This window comes from Pristiophorus japonicus, chromosome 12 (genome assembly GCF_044704955.1).
Source record: "Pristiophorus japonicus isolate sPriJap1 chromosome 12, sPriJap1.hap1, whole genome shotgun sequence".
Classification (NCBI taxonomy): domain Eukaryota; kingdom Metazoa; phylum Chordata; class Chondrichthyes; family Pristiophoridae; genus Pristiophorus; species Pristiophorus japonicus.
In genome coordinates, this window is record NC_091988.1 from 189,675,177 (window position 1) to 189,701,341 (window position 26,165).

The following is a 26,165-nucleotide window of genomic DNA, read 5'->3' on the forward strand; positions in this document are numbered from 1 at the left end:
CCAGTGGCAAGGATTACCCAAGATGACTGGAGACCAGCTCTGCTGCACGGACCTAGTGCACACACATATCGCAGTGTGGGCTGGCCCGTGCTGCCCCTGAGCCCACGCCTCTTCTGGGCCCCAAACTCACGCCTCTCCTGGGCCCCGGTCATTTCCATCTACAAACTCTTGCCGCTCCTTCGCCCCTCCTGCTGTGCCTACCCGCACTGCAATCAGCGACCTGGCTTCGCAGCACGTGCTGCTCCCTGCAGTGGCCGCGGCCTGCTGATGGTCTTGCAGGCTGGGACCGCACCGATTTCCGGGCCGTGTTGTAATGTGGGAAGTGCTGTAACCTACCAGGCTACGGACCGAGAGCTGGAAAGTGGGAGTAGGCTGTGTTGTGTCCTTGCACACTACAGCAAATCAACACGAGGCACATACTGGAGACAAGGTCACTCTGTGACCTTTACTTTTATTCACAGGACCAAGAAGTGATGACCCTGCGTGGGACCTCCCTTTATATACCTGGATGACCAGGTGAGGAGTGTCTCCCACAAGTTCACCCCCTGTGGTCAAGGTGTGCATTTCTCAGATGTATACAATGTACAGTGTTGTTACATAAAGGTTACAGTTATGTGAAGGTTACAAACATGACAACACCTCCCCCCAACGTCTTTGGGTCAAAGATTGAGTCTATCAGGCGGTCGACACTCTCTCGTGGAACGCCGCAATTGGGACTCTGGTTGTTGAGCCTTGGCATGCGTGTTTGTCACCTGTGGTGATTCCGGCTCGCCCGGGCTGACCGTAGGGACTGTGCATGCTGCTGATGATTCTTGTTGTTTGTTCACTGGCAGTGGTATGGGCAGCACCTCAAGATTTTCCTCAGGTTCCTCAGTGTCCATGCTGAACCTTTTTTTTACTTGGTCCAGATGCTTGCGGCATATCTGCCCATTGTTGAGTCTGACCACTATGACCCTATTCCCCTCTTTACCAATTACAGTACCCTCGAGCCACTTGGGCCCCAAAGCGTGATTAAGAACAAATACAGGGTCATTGATTTCTATCCATCTCCCCTTTGAGTTATGGTCGTGGCACTCATTTTGGGACTGGCGCTTGCCCTCAACAATGTCTGACAAGACTGGATGAATGAGGGACAGCCGAGTTTTTAGTGTACATTTCATGAGTAATTCCGCTGGCGGGACTCCCGTGAGCGAGTGCAGTCGGGACCTGTAGGCCAGTAGGAGGCGATAGACGGTATTGAAGGGAGGGTCCTTGAATCCGGAGCATGCCTTGCTTTATGATTTGGACCGCACGTTCCACCTGGCCATTAGAAGCCGGCTTGAACGGCGCTATCCTGACATGTTTGATGCCATTACCCGACATGAACTCCCGAAATTCATAGCTAGTGAAACACGGGCCGTTGTCGCTAACTAGGATGTCTGGCAAGCCGTGGGTCGCAAAGACCACACGCAGACTCTCCACTGTGGTGGATGTCGTGCACGAATTCAATATGATGCACTCAATCCATTTCGAGTACGCATCAACAACAATGAGGAACATTTTTCCCATGAAGAGGCCCGCGTAGTCTACGTGGATATGTGACCATGGCTTTGTGGGCCAGGGCCACAGGCTGAGTGGGGCCTCCCTGGGGGCATTGCCCAGCTGGGCACACGTCGTGCACCTGCGAACACAATGTTCCAGGTCTGCATCAATTCCCGCCACCATACATGTGACCGGGCAATGGCCTTCATAAGCACGATGCCTGGGTGCTCGCTGCGGAGTTCCCTGATGAATGCTTCCCTACCCCTCTGGAGCATGACTACCCGGCTGCCCCATAGTAGGCAGTCGGCTTGGATGGAGAGTTCATCCATTCGTCTGTGAAACTCTTCAGGGCATGCTCTGTGTGCGGGCGCCCAATCCCCAGTCAGGACACATTTCTTAATCAGAGATAGGAGGGGATCCCTGTTTGCCCAGGTTTTGATCTGGCGGGCTGTGATGGGGGAACCTGCCTGTCAAAGGCATCGACAGCCATGACCTTCTCCGCGCTTTGCTCCACTGCCCCCTCAGTGGTGGCCAGTGGAAGCCTGCTGAGTGCGTCAGCACAATTTTCGGTGCCTGGCCGGTGCCATATGGTGTCGTCATATGCAGCCAGCATGAGAGCCCATCGCTGTATGCGAACTGACGCATTGGCATTGACAGCTTTGCTGTCAGACAACAGGGATGTTAACGGCTCGTGGTCCATTTCTAACTCAAACCTTCTGCCAGAAAGGTACTGATGCAACTTTTTCACTCCGTAGACACATGCGAGTGCTTCCTTTTCAACCATCCCATACCCCCTTTCTGCTTGGGAGAGCGACCTAGAGGCATAAGCCATAGGTTGGAGTTGGCCCTCATTATTACTCTGCTGCAACATGCACCCAACCCCATAGGATGATGCATCGCATGTCAAAACCAATTTCTTACAGAGGTCGTACAGGGTCAATAACTTATTAGAACAAAGCAGGTTCCACGCCCGATTGAAAGCCCGTTCCTGACAGTCCCCCCAAAACCAATCGCAACCCTTACGCAGGAGCACGTGTAGCGGCTCCAGCAATGTACTTAAGTTCGGCAGAAAGTTCCCGAAATAGTTCAATAGTCCCAGAAATGAACGTAACTCTGATGTGTTCCCGGGCCTGGGCACGCGACGGATCGCTTCCATTTTGGATTCGGTGGGCCGGATCCCGTCTGCGGCAACTCTTCTGCCCAAAAACTCGACCACTGGGGCCAAAAACACATACTTGGACTTCTTTAGTCGCAGGCCTACCCGGTCCAGTCGGCGTAGCACCTCCTCCAGGTTGTGGAGGTGTTCCTCGGTGTCTCGACCCGTGATAAGGATGTCGTCCTGAAATACGATTATTCTGGGGATGGATTTGAGCAGGCTTTCCATGTTCCTCTGAAAGATAGCGGCTGCTGAACGAATGCCAAACGGACACCTGTTGTAGACAAACAGCCCCTTGTGCGTGGTGATGGTGGTCAGTAGCTTGGATTCTTCGGCCAGTTCCTGGGTCATGTAGGCTGAAGTGAGGTTCAACTTGGTGAACAGCTTGCCACCTGCCAGCGTGGCAAAAAGATCCTCCGCTCTCGGAAGCGGGTATTGGTTGATGGTGGCTTTGTAGTCGCCACAGATTCTGACCAAGCCATCCATTTTTAGAACAGGGACGATGGGGCTTGCCCAGTCGCTGAATTCAACGGGCGAAATTATGCCCTCTCTTAGCAGCCTGTCCAACTCACTCTCAACTTTCTCCCGCATCACATACGGCACAGCTCTGGCTTTGTGGTGCACTGGTGTGGCATCCGGGGTGATGCGTATCCTTACTTTGGTGCCTTTGAAAGTCCCAACGCCAGGTTGGAATAATGACTCGAACTTTTGTAGGACCTGTGAGCATGAACTTCGCTCCACAGATGAAATGGCGTGCACATCCCCCCATTTCCAGTTCATCTCGGCTAGCCAGCTCCTTCCCAAAAGCGCAGGACCATTTCCCAGGATAATCCAGAGTGGCAGCCGGTTCTGAGATCCATTATGTGTGACCGCCAACATTGCACTGCCTAGCACTGGGATGATCTCTTTGGTGTACGTCCATAATTGCGTGTCAATGCGTTCTAGTTTGGGTCTGCTAGCTCTGAGTGGCCACAGTTTCTCGAATTGTTGGACACTCATGAGTGACTGGCTGGCTCCTGTGTCCAGCTCCATGCGTACCGGGATGCCGTTTAACAGTACTCTCATCATCATAGGTGGCGTTTCTGTGTTTGAGCTGTGGATGTTTGCCACCTGGATCCGCTGAACTTCAGCGTCCATTGCTGTGTCCCAGGCATAGCCCTGCCTTGCAGACCCCTCATGTGGTTCATCCACTTCGTAAGCCAGCCTTGCTGCGGGCTTCCTGCACATCCTGGCTAAATGTCCACTCAAGTTACAATTTCTGCAGATGAATTGTTGAAACCAGCAGGTCTTTGCAGCATGTTTGCCCCTGCACCTCCAGCATGAGCTGAGATTGTTGTGAACGAAGGAGCTGTTACCAGGCATTCCTCTCTGATTGTCTCTTTGATTACTCTTGAGCACTCTGTTTGTGGGTGTCAATGGTCCCATCCTGTGACGTATTGTCCCTTGTGATGGTGTAAATGTCCATTCAACCTGCCATTGTCTCTGTTGAAGACCCACCCTAGAATCTGTTACTGTCTGGTTGGTGTCGAATTGCCCTTGCCTGCCTGTGGGGTTCTGAGTCGCATTTACACTGTTAACTCCCTGCTCCATCGCCACGTTGGGAGCAGAATTGCGCGTGTATATGATCTTAGTTTCCTCCTCCCCCGCCATGAAGGTTTGAGCCATCAACGCCGCTGCTTCCAAGGTCAAGTCCTTGGTCTCAATTAGCTTCCTAAAGATCCCGGCATGACCAATGCCCTCAATGAAGAAATCCCGTAACATCTCCCCCCTGCAGGCATCTGTGAACTTACAGAGGCTGGTCAAGCGGCGAAGGTCCGCAACGAAGTCCGGTATGCTCTGCCCTTCCCGACGTCGGTCTGTATAGATCGGTGTCGGGCTATGTGTATACTGCTCGCCGGTTTGAGGTGCTTACCGATCAGTTTGCTGAGCTCCTCGAAGGTCTTGTCCGCCGGCTTCTCGGGTGCGAGCAGGTCTTTCATCAACGCGTACGTCTTAGGTCCACAGCTGGTCAGTAGATGCGCCCTTCGCTTGTCAGCCGCTGCCGCTCCCAGCCACTCCTTCGTGACAAAGCTCTGCTGGAGCCTCTCAACAAAATCGTCCCAGTCCTCACCAACACAGTACTGTTCCTCCGTGCTACCGGTGGCCATTCTCTTGAGTCGTTGATTCCCGTTTCTCGTCGCCAAATGTTGTGTCCTTACACACTACAGCAAATCAACACGAGGCACATCCTGGAGACAAGGTCACTCTGTGACCTGTACCTTTATTCACAGGACCAAGAAGTGATGATCGTACGTGGGACCTCCCTTTATATACCTGAATGACCAGATGAGGAGTATCTCCCACAAGTTCACCCCCTGTGGTCAAGGATTGCATTTCTCAGGTGTATACAGTGTACAGTGTTGTTACATAAAGGTTACAGTTATGTGAAGGTTACAAACATGACAGGCTGGATAACTTTTTTTTGGCCCACATGAGGTATGGCCTCCTTCCGTGCTGTAAAGTTCGATAATTCTATGAAATCATAGAATCATAGAATGATAGAGCACAGAAGGAGGCCATTCAGCCCATCGTGCCTGTGCCTGCTCTTTGATAGAGCTGTCCAATTAGTGCCACTCCCCCGCTCTTTCCCCATATCTCTACAATTTTTTTCCTTCAAGTATTTATCCAAATCCCTTTTTAAAGTTAATATTAAATCTGCTTCCACCATCCTTTCAGGCAGTGCGTTCCAGATCACAAAAAACTCGTTGCGTGAATTTTTTTTCTCTCATGTCGCCTCTGGTTCTTTTGGAGGATATCATCATGTACTTTTACATTGGCTCTTGTTAAGTTTGGGTTACAGGAGAGCGGGATGCCTGCACATCACGAAAACCAAAGGCTTTTCTGCTCCAGGCTGCCTCTGTTTTCGCCCCGTGGCGGGGTTTTTGGGGCCGGTTTCGGCGGGGGGGGCAGAGCATTACCACCCGGAAGGTGCGAGCCGGTGTGCAATGCCCCTGGTTGCGACACCGGCTCGATTTTTGGTCCCTGCCTGATCTATAGCGCTCCGTAGAGCGCCCTGCTGGGACCGCCTGTGAAAGCTGTGTGATCCGAGCTGTAACGGCTCAGTGAGGTAACTAATGTCCACCTTAGGTAAGTGTGATTGGTTTTTATTTTGCGATTCTGGTTGTGGTGGCGAGAGTTATTTATTGGGAATGATTTTGGTGGGGGGGTTTTCAGGTTTTTCTTTCTCCCCAGGCCTCTTTTAGAGCACTCCCGGACCGGCTGTTTAGCTGGGGATTTTTGCCTGCTCAGTCGGCCTAGCACCCTAAAAGAGTTGTACGAACGCCTCCCTTAGCGCCCCGCCCCACACTCAGGGCCCAGCTGCCCAAGTTTGCTGACTGAGGCGCAAACTGTTCCCAGGCGCAAACTTTACCACCCCGAAATCAACAAAGCCAAAAATCCAACCGACGCTTTAATGTGTCTGGGATAAGGGAGCTGTTTTTTGCAGTGCACATACATAGAGCTGGAGCATAACTGATGCTCTCCCATAGGCAGTAAACACAACAGAAGGAAAAAAGAGCAACCTGTGGCTCTGAGTCAGAAGTTTGTGGGTTCAAGTTCCACTCCAGACTTGAGCACAAAAATCTATGCTGACCCTTCAGTGCAGTGCTGAGGGACTGCTGCACTGTCGGAGGTGCCGTCTTTCGGATGAGGCCCCGTCTGCTCTCAGAGACGTTATCTCCACTTTGGCCAATATTTATCCCTCAATCAATATAACAAAACAGATTATCTGGTCATTATCACTTTGCTGTTTGTGGGAGCTTGCTGTGCCGCGTTTCCCACATTGCAACAGTGACTACATGCCAAAAGTACTTAATTGACTGTAAAGCGCTTTGGGACGTCCGGTGGTCATGAAAGGCGCTATATAAATGCAAGTCCTTCTTTCTTTCTTTTTTTCCCTCTCATGCTTGAGGTGTCACTCCTTTTATTGGTTCTTGTATCCCTGTGTATCCACTGTGGCTTCTGTTCCTCTTCCTCATCTTTGTGTCATTGTTTCTTCTCATCTGTTGCCAGTCTACACAGCTTAGTTTCAAGTTGGTGCTGGCTTTCCCTACTGCCAGATGAGCCCAATCCAACTTTCTGTCCACATCATTCTAGTTTCCTGCTTTTGTTGTGACTGCTGCTAACTTCTAGTCCTTAAGTTTCACCTTTAGGTCGGGAATAATATTTGTCCCACTTTAGCTGCCAGAATTTGGAATAACTCCCTTCTTCCTTCCTTCCTCCCTCCTTCATCTTTAACATCCTTGCTCTCTACTGCCCACCGAAGCCCCATCCCAGGTTTCTCACCGAGGTATCCTCACTCATTTCCTCCCCCAGTTTCTGCACTGTGCGACTTATCCTCAGTAATCTCAACCTTCATCTCAACTCACCTTGCCCTCTCTCCTCTGAGATCACCGCCCTCCTGTCCCTCCATATAAACTCTCATACCCATATTCATGGCAACCCCTTGACCTTGCCATCTCACGTGGTCTCTCTATTCCCATTGTCTCAATCGCAGTCAAGGCCGTCTCTGATCACTTCCTTGTATCCCTCCCCACTCACAGCCCCCTGACCTCATGATTTAACCCTTTAAGGCCGGTATCATTCTGGTGAATCAGCTATGCACCCCCTCCAAGGTCAACATTCCCTTCCACAGTTCCTGAGATGCGGTGCCCAAAACCGAATGCACGGTGCCAGTTCCCCACTAGTCCAAAATTCCATCCCATTATATCAAGGAGTGAACTTTCATGGGAGCTCTCCTGCTCCTCTGTCGTTTTCTTCCGGGATTTCCACGGCCTTTCTGCTGAAGTTGTGGGGTGCTGGTTAAGAGAACCATCGTGGAAATTTGCTCAACACAAATCAGGAGAATGGACTGAAACATTTTATAATCATCTGAACCAAATACAGTTTAATTTTATTCATCACTTTGGAGCTAATTCATTGGAAATTCTCAGTTGGGGTACATTATGGTGCCCAGTTTTTCAGTGCTGACAAAAAGAGAGGGTTTATAGAGAAATCCTGTTTCTCAGAAGTGTAATGTTCCTGTAAAATATTTTCCTCCTCCGTAGTTATTCTGGGGTTCACATCTGACTTTGGCCACCCTCGGCTGCCTCACCCAACTGGACATTCTTAATGTGCGTATCTCGACATTGCAGCTGGCTCTTCAATCATGGGAAAGAGGAGGGGGCATCACAAAAGAACCCAATCCCATAGAGGCGCTTTAAGATTATGCAAGAGTTTGATAGGCTAGCCGTAGGGAAGCTGTTTCTTTCCACTTCTCTTTTTCTTCTTCTTAGACAGTCCCCCGGAGCTGAGGATGTCTTGCTTCCACACCAAAATGAGTTCTAAGGTAACTGGTGAGACCACCGCGGGCCAAGTCCCGAACTTTATTTTAAAGGGTGGAAGATGCCAGTGCGTGAATTATTTTAATGTGGGGTGGACGTTGCACACCAGCCACCACACGGACTTAACAGGGCAAGGTCTTGGTCCAATGGCAAGGGGATCCAAGACGATTGGAGACCAGGCTCTGCTGATTGGGCCCAGCACAGACAAATATTCCTACTGACCCCCTCACTCTCTCCCTCAGGTCCTCTCTCCCTGGTTTTCAGAGATCGCTGTGTAGGTGAGTGCATTGATCTTGCCAATTACAGAGGAGACCAGAACTAGGGGCCACAAATGTAAGATTGCCACTAATAAATCCAATGGGGAATTCAGGAGAAACTTCTTTACCCAGAGAGTGGTTAGAATGTGGAACTTGCTACCACAGGGAGTAGTTAAAGGCAATTAGCATTGCTGCATTTAAGAGGAAGCCAGATAAACACATGAGGGAGCAAAGAATAGAAGGATATACTGATGGGGTTAGATGAAGAGGGGTCGGAGCAAGCTCATGCGGAGCAGAAAGACCAGCATGGATATGTTGGGCCGAATGACCTGTTTCTGTGCTGTAAATACTATAGAATTATAGAATCAGAGATTGGTTACAACACTGAAGGCCATTCAGCCCATTGAGCCCGTGCCAGCTTCCTGCAACAGCACTTCAGCCAGTCCCACTCCCCCTCCCTTTCCCGGTAGCCCTGCAAAATGTTTTCCTTCAGGTACTTATCAAATTCCATTTTGAAAGCCACGATTGAGCCTGTCTCCACCACCCTTTCAGGCAGTGCATTCCAGATCCTAAAAAGTTTTTCCTCATGTCGCCTTTGGATCTTCTGCCAATCACCTTAAATCTGTGTCCTCTGGTTCTCGACCCTTCAGCCAATGGGAACAGTTTCTCTCTATCTACTCTGTATAGACCCCTCCTGATTTTGAACACCTCTATCAAATCTCCTCTCAATCGTCTCTGCTCTAACGAGAACAACCCCAGCTTCTCCAGTTTATCCACGTAACTAAAGTACCTCATCCCTGGAACCATTCTCGTAAATCTTTTCTGCACCCTCTCTCAAGTCTTCACATCCTTCCTAAAGTGCAGTGCCCAGAATTGGACACAGTACTCCCGTTGTGTCCAAAATATGTAAACAAAGGGGTTAAGGTGTCAGGAACTTTTATTTTCATTATCCTCTGGAACAGCTAACCAAAGTGTGTAGTATGGATTCCCTTCCCACCTTCAAAAGGGAAGCTGGACAAATTACTGAGGGAGAAGGACATCTCGAGTTATAAAAGGTAGCTAACGAAGTAGCTGGGAATGAGGAGACTCGGACATTACCACAGTCTCCTGGAGCGAGCTTTACTGGGGTGGAGAATGGAAAGGAAGTTATCGATTTGCTTTCTTACATTGGCCACAAGTCTTTTCATCTTCTCCCAGAAGATTCTGCGGCCAAAGGATTGGGTGTAAAGAAAGACTTGGATTTCTTTAGCGCCTTTCACGACCACCGGACATCTCAAAGCGCTTCACAGCCAATGAAGTACGTTTGGAGTGTAGTCGCTGTTGTAATGTGGGAAATGCAGCAGCCAATTTGCACACAAGCAAGCTCCCACAATCAGCAATGTGATAATGACTAGATAATCTGTTTCTTTGTTATGTTGATTGAGGGATAAATATTGGCCAGGACACCGGGGATAACTCTCCTGCTCTTCTTCAAAATAGTGCCAGGGGATCTTTTACGTCCACCTGAGAGAGCAGGTTGGGCCTCAGTTTAACCTCTCATCCAAAAGATGGCACCTCCGACAGTGCAGCACTCCCTCAGCACAGCACTGGAGGTTCAAACTAGATTTTTGTGCTCAAGTCCCTGGAATGGGTCTTGAACCCACAACTTTCTGACTCAGCGGCCAGAGTGCTACCGACTGAGCTACAGCTGACACAGCTCTGTGTTCCTTTCTTGGGAGTTGTCAAAAGTTGGTGTCCAATTTATTCCATAAGAGTGAGCACTGATAGACGCGCCGTTATTCATAACATACAATCCGGGTCACTGCTGGAGATTTTGTTACCACTGTCTCTTTAAAATGCACACCCTACCCTCAGCACAAAAGGAATTAGGGACTGAAACCTGTTAAATGCATCAGTTATTACTGCGGTTCCTAGGGTCATGTTGAAACACTTTGACTAACATTCAGGTTGACAATTATTCGACAAGTTCTACCATTCGCAGCAATCATTTATGAAAGATTTTCCAAAAAGTTTCTGATCCGTGGAATCACAGGGCAGCACTTGTTGAGTAACTGCTGTACAGTCAAAGTGCACCATGTTCAGAAGTCATGTCGAGCCTTGTTATTCCTTGTGAGGACCAGCAAGATCAGAACTTCTTAGAACTGTCATCAACATTTGAGTTTCCTTATTAAGAGGGAGCAGGGATGTTTGCAGTCCTGGTCAGAAACTCCCATAAACAGTTTGATCCCTGTTTTTTTAAAATTTGTTCATGGGATGTGGACGTCGCTGGCAAGGCCGGCATTTATTGCCCATCCGTAATAGCCCTTGAGAAGGTGGTGGTGAGCCGCCTTCTTGAACCACTGCAGTCCATGTTTTTAAAAAAATTTTTTTTATCCAATTTCGTTCCAGATCAACTCTAACGCCAAAGATCACTCTGCGCCAATGTGTTTGATCTTAGGCCAAAAGGCCGAGCGGCGAAGTTGCACCATTCCTGGAAATATTGCAATACCAGGTCGGTGCATGGAGTGGACGGGGCATGCCCCTGATCCCTGTCCAAAAATCAATTCAATATCATGTCCCCATAGGGGATATTAAACTGATAAGAACAGATACTACACTTGATCTTAGCCAAAAGGCCTTGAACCGCTGCAGTCCATGTGATGAAGATGCTCCCACAGCAATGTTAGGGAGGGAGTTCCAGGATTTTGACCCAGCGACGATGAAGGAATGGCGATATATTTCCAAGTCAGGATGGTGTGTGACTCAGAGGGGAACGTGGAGGTGGTGGTGTTCCCATGCGCCTGCTGCCCTTGTCCTTCTAGGTGGTAGAGGTTGCGGGTTTGGGAGGTGCTGCCGAAGAAGCCTTGGCGAGTTGCTGCAGTGCATCTTGTAGATGGTACACACTGAAGCCACGGTGCACCGGTGGTGGAGGGAGTGAATGTTGAAGCTGGTGGATGGGGCGCCAATCAAGCGGACTGCTTTGTCCTGGATGGTGTCGAGCTTCTTGAGTGTTGTTGGAACTGCATTCATCCAGGAAAGTGGAGAATATTCCGTCACACTCCTGACTTGTGCCTTGTAGATGGTGGAAAGGCTTTGGGGAGTCAGGAGGTGCGACACTTGCTGCAGACCTGATGTATGCACGTTAGCTGATCTCAGTCAGGGGTAAAGAAGAGTCGCTACAATTGGTCTTACTGTCCTGACATGGGAGGGGGAAAGTTAGCGCTGGTTTTTCACTCCTATTTGCTGGAAAGTGCGTCCATGCCAGCATCAGGTGAGGACAGTATTAGGGTCAGCCTTGGTGCTCTCCCTGGTCGTAATGTTGTGTGGTACTCGCTACCTTGGCTCTCGCAGGAAGAATGGCTCGGCAAGGTACTAGAGGTACTGAAACCTGGCCAAAGTGACTTGGATCTGATCTATAGGCCTAACTTGTGGGGTCTGGACAGAGCAGATAGAGAGAAACTGTTCCCATTGGCAGAAGGGTTGAGAACCAGAGGACACAGATTTCAGGTGATTGGCCAAAAGAACCAAAGTCGACGTACAAAAAAAATATTTTTACGCAGCGAGTGGTTAGGATCTGGAATGCACTGCCTGAGAGGGTGGTGGAGGCTGACTCAATCACGGCTTTCAAAAGGGAGTTGGATAAGTACCTGAAGGAAAAAATTTGTTGGGCTATGGGGAAAGGGCGGGGGGAGTGGGACTTGCTGAGAGTCGGCATGGGCTCGATGGGCCGAATGGACTTCTTCTGTGCTGTAACCATTCTATGATTCTAACTTGTGATGGCCTGAATTTTGGACCTAGGGAGCTGAAGCCAGAGAAACCGCAATCTCACAGGTGGCATCAATTCAGCACTGTGGTGAAACACACAGAAGGTAGTCATGAGTGTCTTCTCTGAATGATGGACTGGTCACTTTAGAGTGATGCCCGAGGGCTCATGTCAGTCAAGAATAGGGTCAGAAGCAAGGATCTCTTGGTTTGGCAACTGTGGAAATGGCCATTAACACTAACCTGTGCCTGGAGATTAAGGTATCACAGGGGCTGGCAAAGTGCATCAGCTGTGCCTAAGTCAGTAGCACTCTCACCTCTGAGTCAGAAAGTCGTGCACTCAAGTCCCACACCAGAGATTTGAACACATAGTCTAGGCTAGCACTCCAGTGAAATGCTGAGGGAGCACTGCACTGTCGGAGGAGCTTATCTTTCGAATGGGAGGTTAAACCGAGGCCCTGCCTGCTCTCTAAGGTGGAGATAAAAGGTTTCATGGCACATTTTGTAGAAGAGCAGGGGCCCTGGCCAATATTTATCCCTCAACTAACATAATTAAAAGATTATCTGGTCATTTATCTCATTGCAGTTTGTGGGAGCCTGCTGTGCACAAATTGACTGTCGTATTTCCAACATTACAACAGTGACTGCACTTCAAAAAGAAACTTAATTGGCTGTAAAGCATTTCGAGACATCCTATGGTTGTGAAAGTTATTTCTTTCTTTATCCTGATTGACTTGAATGTACTTCATAGGACAGTGTAGGGAGTGCATTACCCTGCTCCAGCATTACTGCTCTTGGGTTAACCTCATTCATATGCATCTGGAATCAATAACTAGTTCGTGGTTTTTGCTCTCTGACTGTAGCAGAAAAAGACTTTTCAAATGTCTCCTTTGTGCTATTACCAGTGTTACATTAACAAGCATTTTGCATTGCCAAAAAAAAATAAACATTTCCATCATTACAAAAGCAGTACATGATAGTTCTGCAATGTCACATGCCTCAATAACACTGGGTATTACGCAAAGCAGCTTTAACCTCATTTAGTACAGAGCTGGAACACGCAGGGTCAGGGGCAAGGAGTTCAACGGCTGCAGTAACTGATGGATCTTATTCACAGCTCAAACATAACCAAAGTAAACGTGCTTCCAGGGTCCAGGGAAGCCTTCTGTGTCGGTGCTTAGAAATCTAAGGGAATTCCTGTACTGCACAAGTGTAAGAAAAGTAGCACACTGCAGGAAATTATGACGGTCAGAGAGAGACGGAGAGAGACAGAGACAGTGGTACAATCAGAGGCTCCAGTCATACTTGCTTTGACAATGTTATTTCGGAGAATTTGTACCAAGGGGCAAAGAAGCTTAATGTTCTGCATGGCGATAATGTGATGCTAGCAGTTCAGTATCTGAACACAACCCAAAATATGAGCGTGTCTCTCTTGTCTAGAATGTTTTAACTTCAATTCACCCTGTAAAGTACATTTTAACAATTATCAGTGAAGGCAAAAACTCACTTAAAATAATAGTTTAAAACTATTATGGCTTTATATGCAACATAATAATTAATGGTTAATTTAATATTCAACTATTTTTTTTAAATCAAGTGTAAATTCTTCAGGTCTTTTTCTCATTTGTGCAGTTGGACCCAATTTATCCTGGACCTTTGACTGACCCCGCTATTGTGCCAGGTTTTAATCAGAGGGAACTACAGCAGTTGCATCTCAACACTTTGTTCACTCCAGCAACGTTGTACCATTGACCCTTGGTGGGTTTGTAACTTGATGTCTCACGGTGCCATGTCTTATACAGTGCCATTCAGGGAGATCACGGTGATGTTCTGGATGCCCTGCGTGTGGACCCTGGCACAGTCAGGATAAGTGGACAGATCGAACACGTACTGACCCCACGTGTTTATGGCGAGCAACATTAGGAGGATGCCCAAAATGTTCATAACGATCCCAGATTTTACCTGCATAGACAAATTCAATCTGTTAATACCACATTCAGCAGGTTAAGAAAAGATAAAAGCAGTGTGGGTTGCTGATAAGATTCTTCAAAATGAAAGCAGAAGAGGGAAGAGTGATCTCAAATTTCTGCAGGTCTTTCTGGCTCACTTCTGGGTGTTATGGTGTTTAAAACTAGGGGTCACGGTCCAGGATAAGGGGAAGGCCATTTGAGATGAGGAGGAATTTCTTCACTCAGAATCTTTGGAATTCTCTGCCCCAGAGAGCTGTGGATGCCGAGTCTCTGAATATATTCAAGGCCGAGATAGATAGGTTGCTGGACGCGAGGAGAATCAAGGGATATTGAGATCGTGAAGGAAAGTGGAGATGAGGTCGATGATCAGCCATGATCTTATTGAATGGCGGAGCAGGCTCGAGGGGTCATAGGGCCTACTCCTGCTCCTAATTCTTATGTTCTTATTACGGATCCCAGTCTCATCAGCGAGTGCCTGGTTGGGTGATAAGTGAAGAGTTATCCAGGGCTTGCAGGCTTCCCGTGTGCCTTGGTGACCAGAACGGAATGCAGTGCTCAAGGTGTGGCCTGACCACAGTACTGTACCATCTCATCATTACAGCCCCAGATTTACAGGGGTACATTCACCAATAAGGAGATGCTCTGGAAGGGGGTGTGGATTGCAGATAGGGTGACAATATTAGGCACAAATCCCCTCCTGGCCGAGCAGGATTGTTAATTCTACTCCGCCTTTCGGACTAGACATTAAACTGAGGTCCCATCTGCCCTCTCAGGTGGCTATAAAAGAACCCATGGTGGTACTTGAGGAAGAGCAGGGGAGTTCTCCCTGATGTCCTGGCCAACATTTATCCCAATTTGGTTCTTTATCTCATTGCTGTTTGTAGGGTCCCACTAAGCGTAAATTGGCTGCCGCATTTCGTACATTACAACATTCATTACACTACAAAAATAAGTACTTAATTTGTTGTGAAGCACTATGAGACATCTTGAGGTCATGAGACTCGCAATATAAATATAATTTCTCCCTTTCTTTATTGTGAACTAATCAAGCAGTACAGTTCAGCATTCTGATAGCTTTGCTGATTATTGCACGGCAAGGACTGGACTCGGTTCAGTATTGCGTTTGTTATCATTCGTGGACTCCTTTTTCATCCTTTACATAAGAACATAGGAAATAGGAGCAGGAGTAAGCCATTTGGCCCCTCGAGCCTGCTCCGCCATTTATTAAGATCATGACTGATCTGATCATGGACTCAGCTCCACTTCCCTGCCCATTCCCCATAACCCTTTATTCCCTTATCGCTCAAAAATCTATCTCCACCTTAAATATATTCAATGACCCAGCCTCCACAGCTCTCTAGGGCAGAGAATTCTACAGATGTACAACCCTCTAAGAGGAAATTCCTCCTCTTCTCAGTTTTAAATGGGCGGCCCCTTATTCTGAGGCTATTCCCACTGGTTTTAGTTTCCCCTATAAGTATCCACCTTGTTGAGCCCCCTCATTATCTTATATGTTTCTTCTGAACTCCAATGAGTATAGGCCCAACCTACTCAACCTATCTTCATAAGTCAACCCCCTCAACCTTGTGAACCTTCTCTGAACAGTCTCCAATGCAAGTATATCCTTCCTTAAATACGAAGACCAAAACTGTACGCAGTACTCTAGGTGTGGCCTCACCAATACCCTGTACAGTTGTAGCAGGACTTCTCTGCTTTTATACTCTATCCCCCTTGCAATAAAGGCCAACATTCAATTTGCCTTCCTGATTACTTGCTGTACCTGCATACTAACTTGTGTTTCATGCACAAGGACCCCCAGCTCCCTCTGTATTGCAGCATTTTGCAATTTTTCTCCATTTAAATTATTCCATTTGCTTTTCTATTTTTCCTGCCAAAGTGGATAAACTCACATTTTCCCACATTATACTCCATCTGCCAAATGTTTGCCCACTCACTTAGCCTGTCTATATCCCTTTGCAGATTTTTAATGTCCTCCTCGCAACTTGCTTTCCCACCCATCTTTGTATCATTAGCAAACTTGGCTACATTACACTCAGTCCCTTCATCCAAGTCATTAATATAGATTGTAAATAGTTGAGGCCCCAGCACCGATCCCTACAGCACCCCACTAGTTACTGTTTGCCAACTGGAAAATGACCCATTTATCCCGACTCTCTGTTTTCTGTTCATTAGCCAATCCTCTATCCATGCTAATATATTACCCCTAAACCCATGAACTTCTATCTTGTGCAGTAACCTTTTATGTGGCACCTTACTGAATGCCTTCTGGAAATCCAAATACACCACATCCACTGGTTCCCTCTTATTCACACTGCTCGTTACATCCTCAAAGAACTCCAGTAAATTTGTCAAACATGATTTCCCTTTCATAAATTCATGCTGACTGCTTGATTGAATCATGCTTTTCCAAATGTCTTGCTACTGCTTCCTTAATAATGGACTCCAGCATTTTCCCAACAACAGATGTTAGGCTAACTGGTCTATAGTTTTCTGCTTTCTGTCTGCCTCCTTTTTTAAATAGGGGCTTTACATTTGCCGTTTTCCAATCTGCTGGAACCTCCACAGAATCCAGGGAATTTTGGTAGATTACAACCAATGCATCCACAATCCTTGCATCCACTTCTTTTAAGACCCTAGGATGCATGCCATCAGGTCTAGGGGACTTGTCCACCTTTAGTCCCATTATTTTACCGAATACTACTTCTTTAGTGATAGTGATTGTATTAAGTTCCTCTCTCCCTATAGCCCCTTGATTATCCATTATTGGGATGTTTTTAGTGTCTTCTACCGTGAAGACCAATACAAAATATTTATTCAAAGTCTCTGCCATTTCCCTGTTCCCCATTATTAATTCCTCAGTCTCATCCTATAAGGGACCAACATTTACTTTAGCCACTCTTTTCCTCTTTATGTACCTGTAGAAACGCTTACTATCTGTTTTTATATTCCCCTAGCTAGTTCAACACCATTCATTGAGTCAGTGTTTATTTTCATAAGAAATTTGGTTAACCAAAATGGATGTCACTCAACAACAATTTTCCATCTGATTTTAGTACAGGAAAACAACACTACCATCTTATGCCCAGACCAATACCAATAGGGGGTGGGAGAGCAGGCTGGGCCCTGGGTGTAATAGGGAATGATTTATAGAAAGAAAGAAAGACTTGAATTTATATAGCGTCTTTCACGACCACCGGACATCTCAAAGTGCTGTGCAGCCAATGAAATACTTTTGAAGTGTAGTCACTGTTGTAATGTAGGAAATCCGACAGCCAATTTGCGCACAGCAAGCTTCCACAACCAGCAATGTGATAACGACCAGATAATCTGTTTTTTTTGTTATGTTGATTGAGGGATAAATATTGGCCAGGACACCGGCGATAACTCCCCTGCTCTTCTTCGAACTAGTGCCATGTGATCTTTACGTCCACATAAAAGGGGATACGAGGCCTCGGTTTAACATCTCATCCAAAAGACAGCAGCTCCAACAGTGCAGAGCTCCCTCAGCACTGCAGTGTCAGCCTAGATGTTAAAGTTCCTGGAGTGGGACTTGAACCCATAATCCTCTGACTCACAAGCAAGCGTGCTACCCATTGAGCCACAGTTGACACTTATATAGGTGATTACCACAATATGTACATGTACACAGTAGGGGCCCAAGTTTCGAGCCACGCTCAGAACCGCGCAGTCCCGACCTGGACGCCTGTTATTCGCGCCACAAAGTGCGCCTAAAAAAAACCCTCCGTATTCTCCACCTCCCTGCAGGTCCTCTGGCCCTCGGCGCAGCGCAGCAGGAGCTGTAGGGGGCGGTGCCAAGTCCCTGCGCTGAAAACAGTGCCGGGACCTCTGCACATGCGCGCTACAGTGGGCACGCAAGTGCAGTAGCTCCAGGCGCCCGAAACTGTGTGGGAGGGGCCCGAAGCACGCAGCCCCTAGCCCTGGCCGAATGGCCTCACTGGGGCTGCGTGAATAAGGCTCCTCCCACGGCCAGCTCCTGGTTCCTCCCGACCCGACTCGACTCCCGCTTCCCGCCCCCCGCCCCCGGACCGGACCAGACACCCGCTCCCCCCCTCCCCCGCCCCCGGACCGGACCTGACACCCGCTCCCCCCCCACCCCCCCCGCCTCCGGACTGGATCCGACCTGACCTCCCTCCCCCCCCGACCTGACCTCCCTCTCCCCCCTTCCTCCCTCCCCCCGACCCGAACCGACCTCCCTCCCTCCCACCACCCCCCCAACCCGACCCAATGCCACCTACCTGTAAATCTGGTGCTGGGGACGGGCCCTGCCCGAAGTCTTGGGCCCGGCCCGTTCAGCCTCCCTCCCCCTTCTCCTTCCCCCCTACCCCCCAATCTCCTTCCCCCCCACCCCTCCCAATCTCCTTCCCCCCATCTCTTTTCTCCCCTTTATCCCCTTCTCCCCCCCTCCCCATTCTCCCCCCCTCCCCCCATCCCTCCCCCTTCTCTCCCATCCCTCCCCCTTCTCTCCCATCCCTCCCTCTACCCCCCTCCCCTCGCTGACAGAAACACATACACTGACAGACAGAGAATGAGAGACGCACAGACAGAGAGACAGAGACACTGACAGAGACACACTGAGGGGAGCATCCCAGCACGCTGTTGGAGGGCTCCCGGTGCTGCAGTCGGTAAGTAGAAAATGTTTTATTTATTGATTTAAAAAAAATATATATTTCTTATTAATTTTTTTTGATTGATTTATTGGTTGATTTATAGATGTATTTATCATTTATTACTGATGATGGCTCTTTATTTGTAAAACAAGTGTCTAATGTTTATAAACTTCCCTTTAAACACCCCGCCCCCACCATTCCCTACGCCTGATTTGTAACCTACGCCTGATTTTCTAAAGTGTAGACAATGTTTTTTCGAGCGTACAAAAATCTTCACTTACTCCATTCTAAGTTAGTTTGGAGTAAGTTTTCACTCACGAAACTTTGAAATCAGGCGTAAGTGGCCGGACACGCCCCCTTTTGAAAAAAAAATTCTGTTCCAAAGTGAAACTGTTCTAACTGACTAGAACTGGAGCAAACTAAATGACGAGAATTCCGATTTCTAAGATACTCCGTTCTACACCAGTTGCTCCTAAAAATCAGGAGCAAATCATGTGGAAACTTGGGGCCTAGATCTGCGCATTCGTGTATGAACCTTAAGTGGGTCAGTTCACACAAATGTGCATCTGCCCCCATCTGTGCTCCCTTTTTAAAAAAAAAATCACCAATCTCATGCTATGAATCTTTGCTGTCTGAATTTTTAGTTAAGAAAATTACAACAGGTGTTTTACCCCAAAGCTGTTCTTTCTAGTTCAAAAGTGAATGCCCTACTGCAACCGAAGACATTTTATTTAGCAAAAATCATTCAAGCATGGCCTGGACATTAAATCACAGGACTTTGAGTGTTTGGGGTGTGTCATGCGGCACTTTTAAAGGTCATTCGATTCCTTGTGAACACAAGTCTGTTAATTGTTCATCTGCTGAGTAAAGTTTAGCCAGTGTTAATACCGGCCACTAAAGTGGCTAAACACATCCATAAAGGAATAATTTGAGACTGAGATAGCAGTTTGTTAAACATTTTTTAAACTGCAGTCTCTTAATAAAGTTGCTTACATCTGTCGTGTACATAAAGTATTTCATCCATATTGTGATTGTTGAGTCCATTATATGCACTGTGACTGTTGACCCAGTACAGCAAGAACAACTTGCATTTATATAGTGTCTTTAGCATCGTAAAATGTCCCAGGGCGCCTCACAGGAGCATTATCAAACAAAATTTGGCATTTCATTGGGGCTAGATTTTTTAACTATTGTCTATAAGTTGTCAGAAATCTATTGTTAAGTGTTCTTATCCCAACGATCAGGTGCACTAGCTTTCAGGAAGTTGGGATGAGGGAAAGGCATGGAGACCGATATCCCAGCTCCCGTCCCTTTGTACTTGATATGTCTTTGCCTGGTGTGCGTAGGAATTAAATCCAAAATAGATGATGAATCATTGCATGATTCTGAGTAATCACCATAGATTTTAGGACACGTGTGCACAGTTCCACTCGTTTTTTGGTTGCGCTCATTGGACTTCCCAGATTGGTGAGAGAGAAAAGAGGGGAGGGGCTGGGGAAAAAAGATCGCTGCTGCCGAACTGAAGGAATTAAAAATTAAAAGATTGATCACTGCTGGTGGCCTGAACCGCGTCCGGAGAAGAAAATAAAAATTTAAAGTTGAATTAACAACAACTTTTATTTATATAGCGCCTTTAATATAGTAAAATGTCCCAAGGTGCTTCACAGCAGTGTTATAAGACAAAACAGATAAATTTGACACCGAGCCGCATAAGGAGAAATTAGGGTAGATGACCAAAAGCTTGGTTAAAGAGGTAGGGTTTTAAGGAGCATCTTAAAGGAGGAAAGAGAGGTAGAGAGGTGGAGAGGTTTAGGGAGGGAGTTCCAGAGCTTGGGGCCCAGGCAGCTGAAGGCACGGCCACCGATGGTTGAGTGATTATAATCAGAGATGCTCAAGACAGAATTTGAGGAACACAGCTGCGCAGACATCTCGTGGGGTTGTGAAGATGAAAGAGATTGCAGAGATAGGGAGGGCCGAAGCCATGAAGGGAGTGCATTGGAGTAGTCAAGTCTAGAGGTAACAAAGGCATGGATGATGGTTTCAGCAGCAGAAGAGCTGAGGCAGGAGCAGAGGCGGGCAATGTTACGGACGTGGAAAAAGGTGCTTTTAGTTACGCTGCGGATATGTGGCCGGAAGCTCATTTCCGGGTCAAATACGACACCTAGGTGGGGAACATAAATTTACATTTATGCGCTGCCGAACTGAACTGAGAAAGGAGGGGAGGGAGTGGGGAACTGAACTGAGAAAGGAGGGGAGGGGCTGGGGAACTGAGCTGAGAGAGAAAGGAGGGGAGGGGCTGGGGAACTGAGCTGAGAGAGAAAGGAGGGGAGGGGCTGGGGAACTGAGCTGAGAGAGAAAGGAGGGGAGGGGCTGGGGAACTGAGCTGAGAGAGAAAGGAGGGGAGGGGCTGGGGAACTGAGCTGAGAGAGAAAGGAGGGGAGGGGCTGGGGAACTGAGCTGAGAGAGAAAGGAGGGGAGGGGCTGGGGAACTGAGCTGAGAGAGAAAGGAGGGGAGGGGCTTGGGAACTGAGCTGAGAGAGAAAGGAGGGGAGGGGCTGGGGAACTGAGCTGAGAGAGAAAGGAGGGGAGGGGCTGGGGAACTGAGCTGAGAGAGAAAGGAGGGGAGGGGCTGGGGAACTGAGCTGAGAGAGAAAGGAGGGGAGGGGCTGGGAAACTGAGCTGAGAGAGAAAGGAGGGGAGGGGCTGGGGAACTGAGCTGAGAGAGAAAGCTAATATTTATGCGTTGGGGAAAAGTGATCTGCTGCTGAACTGCAGAAAATAAAGTTGAATTGTGTATTTAACATTTATGCACAGAATTCTTCCGGTTCGTTGGCAGCAGTCACTCTAGATTTTAACCCAAGTACCAATTGAATGCTTCAATGGAGCTGTTCCATCAAACCTTATGTGCTGGCGACAGAATCACTAACACACCAATTCAACCAATGACATAGGCTTAGGTATTCCACTAAAAAAAGTTATAATAATTCAGACAGCTACTTTCCCCAACAAAAGGCACCGACATCTGTAAACTGAAGCACATTTGGACTGCATGGGATATACTGACTTCTCCACCAACATCTGCAACATACACCCCTCGCTGCCCTACCCTCCACAACTTGACCAGTTTCTAGTGCAGCGAAACAGTTCCAGACCCCAGTGAACTATAGGAACTGGAAGGATTAGCTATTCTGGGTGAAATGCCTTAAATGACTCCTACAAAAGAAAAAACAAAGTTTTTGCGTAAACTTAGGAGGCCAACAGCTGGTAACTCACCATTTTCCAAGCTCTGTCCAAGTGCCACTGTTCAAAAATAAGCTTTGATGCTGAAAATCCTAATTCATAACATCTGTTGTGCAAGTGAGGAAAGGGTGAGAAGGTGCAGAAAAGATTTACGAGAATTATTCCAGGGATGAGGGACTTCAGTTACGTGGATAGACTGGAGAAGCTGGGGTTGTTCTCCTTGGAGCAGAGAAGGTTGAGGGGAGATTTGACAGAAGTGTTCATAATCATGAGGGGTCTGGGCAGAGTAGATAGAAACTGTTCCCATTGGCGGAAGGGCCGAGAACCAGATTTAACACAGATTTAAGGTGATTGGCAGAAGAACCAAAGACAATGTGAGAAAAAACTTTTTTTACGCAGTGAGTGGTTAGGATCTGGAATGCACTGCCTGAAAGGGTGGTGGAGGCAGTTTCAATTGTGGCTTTCAAAAGGGAGTTGGATACGTACCTCAAGGGCTGCAAAGAAAGGGTAGGGGACTAGCTGAGGTGCTCTTGCAGAGAGCCGGCATGGGCTCGATGGGCCCAATGGCCTCCTTCTGGGCTGTTACCATTGTATGATTCTATGAAATGAAGAGGGGTTTAGCATTGCTGAAGTAAAGGACCTACAATGTAATGAAATGATGGCTTCTCCAAATAAAAACAAAGACATAGAATGCAGACAACTATCAATTGTCCCAACCATCAAGTTTTCTCCAGCTAATTACATAGGATTACACAGCACAGCACAGCCATTCGGCCCAACCAGTCCATGCCTGCGTTTATGCTCCACACAAGCCTCCTCCCGTCTTTCCTCATCTAAATCTATCAGCATAACCCCCTATTCCCTTCTCCCTCATGTGCTTGGTAGCCTCCCCTTAAATGCATCTATACTATTCGCTTCAACCACTCCGTGGTAGCGAGTTCCACATTCTCACCACTCTTTGGGTAAAGAAGTTTCTTCTGAATTCCCTATTTGATTTTTTGGTGACTATCTTGTATTGATGGCCTCTAGTTCTGCTCTTCTCCACAAGTGGAAACATTCTCTCTGTATCCACTCGAACAAAACCTTTCATAATTTTAAAGCTTTCTTTTTTCAAGAGAACAGAGACCCGGCCTGTACATCCTTTCCTGATAGCTATACCTTCGCATTTCTGGTATCATCCTTGTAAATTTTCTCTGCACCCTCTCTAGCGCCTCTATATCCATTTTATAATATGGCGACCAGAACTGACCAGAATTGACTATTGTTGGTACCAAAAGTGCAGTTATTTCTATGGAGATATAGATCTAAATTTTCCGGTTGAGTTATACCTATCTCCTCACATCTCCCAACCACAGGTTAGGTGTAACTCACTTTTGTCAGTCACTGGAAGCATCCCCAAAAAATGAGCAGGTGTTACCAAATAAGGGGTTCACGATGAGGTGAGAACAATGCACATTCACCCTGTAGCGTACCAGTACAGCACGTTAATATTCCTTGTAAGTTTGCCTTGTAAGTCTTCGAGATATATGGGGACAACTTCTATTTAAATGCAAGCCATTCTTTCATTATCCGACATCATCCTCCTTGGATTTTTCAAACTCCTGGCATTACCATTTCAATTTGGGCCATCAGCCCTGTTGTCTCTCTAATCTCTCCTGCCTTCCACCCTATCACAGACCTTCCCTTTTGTTCTTTCTTCCCCTCCCCCTTTCAGTGCTTGTTAAGAATCTGCTCTTTCCGAACACTCTCCAGTTCTGACAAAGGGTCATCGACCCGAAACGTTAACTCTGCTTCCTCTCCACAGTTGCTGCCTGACCCGCTGAGATTTCCAGCATTTTCTGTTTTTATTTCATCCTTCTTGGACTGTCTTCACATCGACAGTTCATAACAGGGGCTGCACTCATTGTAGGAAAGGGCAGCTGTATAGTTTCGGCAGCACCTTCCAAACCCGCGACCTCTACCACCTAGAAGGACAAGAGCAGCAGGCGCATAGGAGCAAGTTCCCCTCCAAGTTACACACCATATTCGAAAAGGAGTTAGATGAAGTCCTTACTACTAGGGGGATCAAGGGGTATGGTGAGAAAGCAGGAATGGGGTACTGAAGTTGCATGTTCAGCCATGAACTCATTGAATGGCGGTGCAGGCTAGAAGGGCCGAATGGCCTACTCCTGCACCTATTTTCTATGTTTCTATCCTGATTTGGAAATATATCGTCGTTCCTTCATCGTCGCTGGGTCAAAATCCTGGAACTCCCTCCGTAACAGCACTGTGGGAGCACCTTCACCACACGGACTGCAGCGGTTCAAGGCGGTGGCTCACCACCACCTTCTCAAGGGCAATTAAGGATGGGCAATAAATGCCGGCCTTTGGCAGCGACGCCCACATTCCGCTAAATGATGGCTGTTCAATCACACATCACTGATCTCAATTTCATACATTTAAGTGCAAGACCACGGGGGAGAAATTCGGTGGGATAGCACCCCTCATGAAGGGAGCTACGGGGCGCCAAAGGGTTGGGTGCCGGCATTTGCGCCGCTCGGCAAATTCAGTGTGCCAGCACCGGTGGCGCTAAGGAGTATTGGCTGGGAGCGTCGCGCCGGTGTGCAACGTCCCCGATATCGACACGGAAGCAAGATTTGGTTTGCGCTGCACCCGTAGCGCCCCCTAGTGCCCCCACCAGAAAAAGCTGGCGTGCAGAGCTGTCCCGGGGTGTTATAGAAAGGAATGACTGCTTGTGGTAAGTGTGATTGTATTTTTTTTTTCTTTTACGATTTAACTTTATTTGGGGTGAGTAATGTATAGGGGATGTTTTTTGTGTTTTTTTGTTCCGATTTTATTTGTTGCAGGGAGGCCTCTCTTGGGGCGCTATGAAGCCGGCTCTTTAGCTTGAGATATTCGCTTGCTCACCTGGCCAAGTGCTCCAGGATAAGCGTGGAACGCTTCGCTTAGTGCTCCACTCCACTGTCAGGATGCAACCACTGAATTTTGTGGCTGCCGTCGCTAACCATTTCCCGGCACTAAATTTAGCAACTGCCTGACATCAGCGCCTTAAAAAAACCTCCAATTGAATTTCCAGCCCCATGTATTTCAAACCCCGCCTTCAACTCAGCATCCATACAAAGAATGCTACATACCATGTCCTTGACCTTTAGATGTCCCGTAGCAAAAGCAATGGAGTTCGGAGGTGTTGATATCGGCAGCATGAAAGCATAGGAGGATACAATGGTTGCTGGGAGCATCATATAGAGAGGGTTCACCTTCAAGTGTGTAGCCTGGAATAAACGGTAAGTAAATGGGATGAGATGCTGTCCTTGTAACCGAGAACTTTCCACTAGATATCAGTTCTACTGGTGCTGGAGAGACCACATTACTGGTGGATAAAAATGCAGCTTCTGCTAACTGATAGCAGGTGCTAAAGATACAATGTGAGCATCATGTTCAAGATTCAACAACAACAACAACAACTTGCATTTATATAGTGCCTTTAATGTATTAAAACACCCTAAGGCATTTCACAAGACCGTTAGCAAACAAAATGTGACAGTCACATAAGGAGACATTAGGGCAGGTGACCAAAAGCTTGGTCGAAGAGGAAGGTTTCAAAGGAGCACGTGATATTCAGTTGCTCGATAATGCCCACACTGCGATATGTGTGCGCACTAGGTTTGTGCAGCAGAGCAGGCCTCCAGTCGTCCTGGTTAACCCTTGCCACTGGATAAAGGCCTAGCTCTGTCGAGCCCGTGTGGTGGCTGGTGTGCAACGGCCACCACATGTTAAAAAAATCCACGCACAGGCATCTTCCACCACCCACCCCCGCTCCCGCCAATTGGAGTTCAGGACTGGAACATCGAGTCCTTCACTGAAACATCTGTGAACTCTCGTGGAAGCAAGTCATCCTCGTTCGAGGGACCGCCTATGATAATGAAAGCAGTTGGTTTATTCGCAAAAGGTTTGACAATCACACTGTACGTTACACATTACCATTTCATCCAGCAGGCTCACAACTACCTGCTACATCGTGGATTCCTCGATCCCGACTGGCTGGGGTTTTATTGAGTCTCATGAACATCACGGGACTGGCTAAGCCACTCCCAACTCAACAGCTCTACAAAGGAGGTTCTAACGAAAGGTCATCGACCTGAAACGTCAACTCTGTTTTCCTCTCCACAGATGCTGCCTGACCCGCTGAATATTTCCAGCATTTTCCATTTTTATTTCAGGTTCCAGCGTCGCGGTATTTTGCTTTTGTTTAAAAGGAGCGCTGCTCACAT

At 47.6% G+C, this 26,165-nt stretch overlaps 1 protein-coding gene and 1 pseudogene across 1 annotated transcript in view; both read right to left on the reverse strand.

Moving 5' to 3' along the window:
• Positions 1–10,748: 10,748 nt before the first annotated feature.
• LOC139277888 (U2 spliceosomal RNA) lies at positions 10,749–10,921 on the reverse strand (annotated as a pseudogene).
• Positions 10,922–13,829: 2,908 nt separating this feature from the next.
• The window catches only part of LOC139277092 (Na(+)/dicarboxylate cotransporter 3-like), a 48,665-nt gene continuing 36,329 nt past the window's right edge, over positions 13,830–26,165 (reverse strand). Inside the window, exons 12-13 of the mRNA XM_070895105.1 lie at positions 25,029–25,166; positions 13,830–13,997 (exon numbers count right to left, since the gene is read on the reverse strand). Of these exons, the coding sequence (XP_070751206.1) occupies positions 13,830–13,997; positions 25,029–25,166 (306 nt within the window). The remainder of the gene's footprint in view (positions 13,998–25,028; positions 25,167–26,165) is intronic.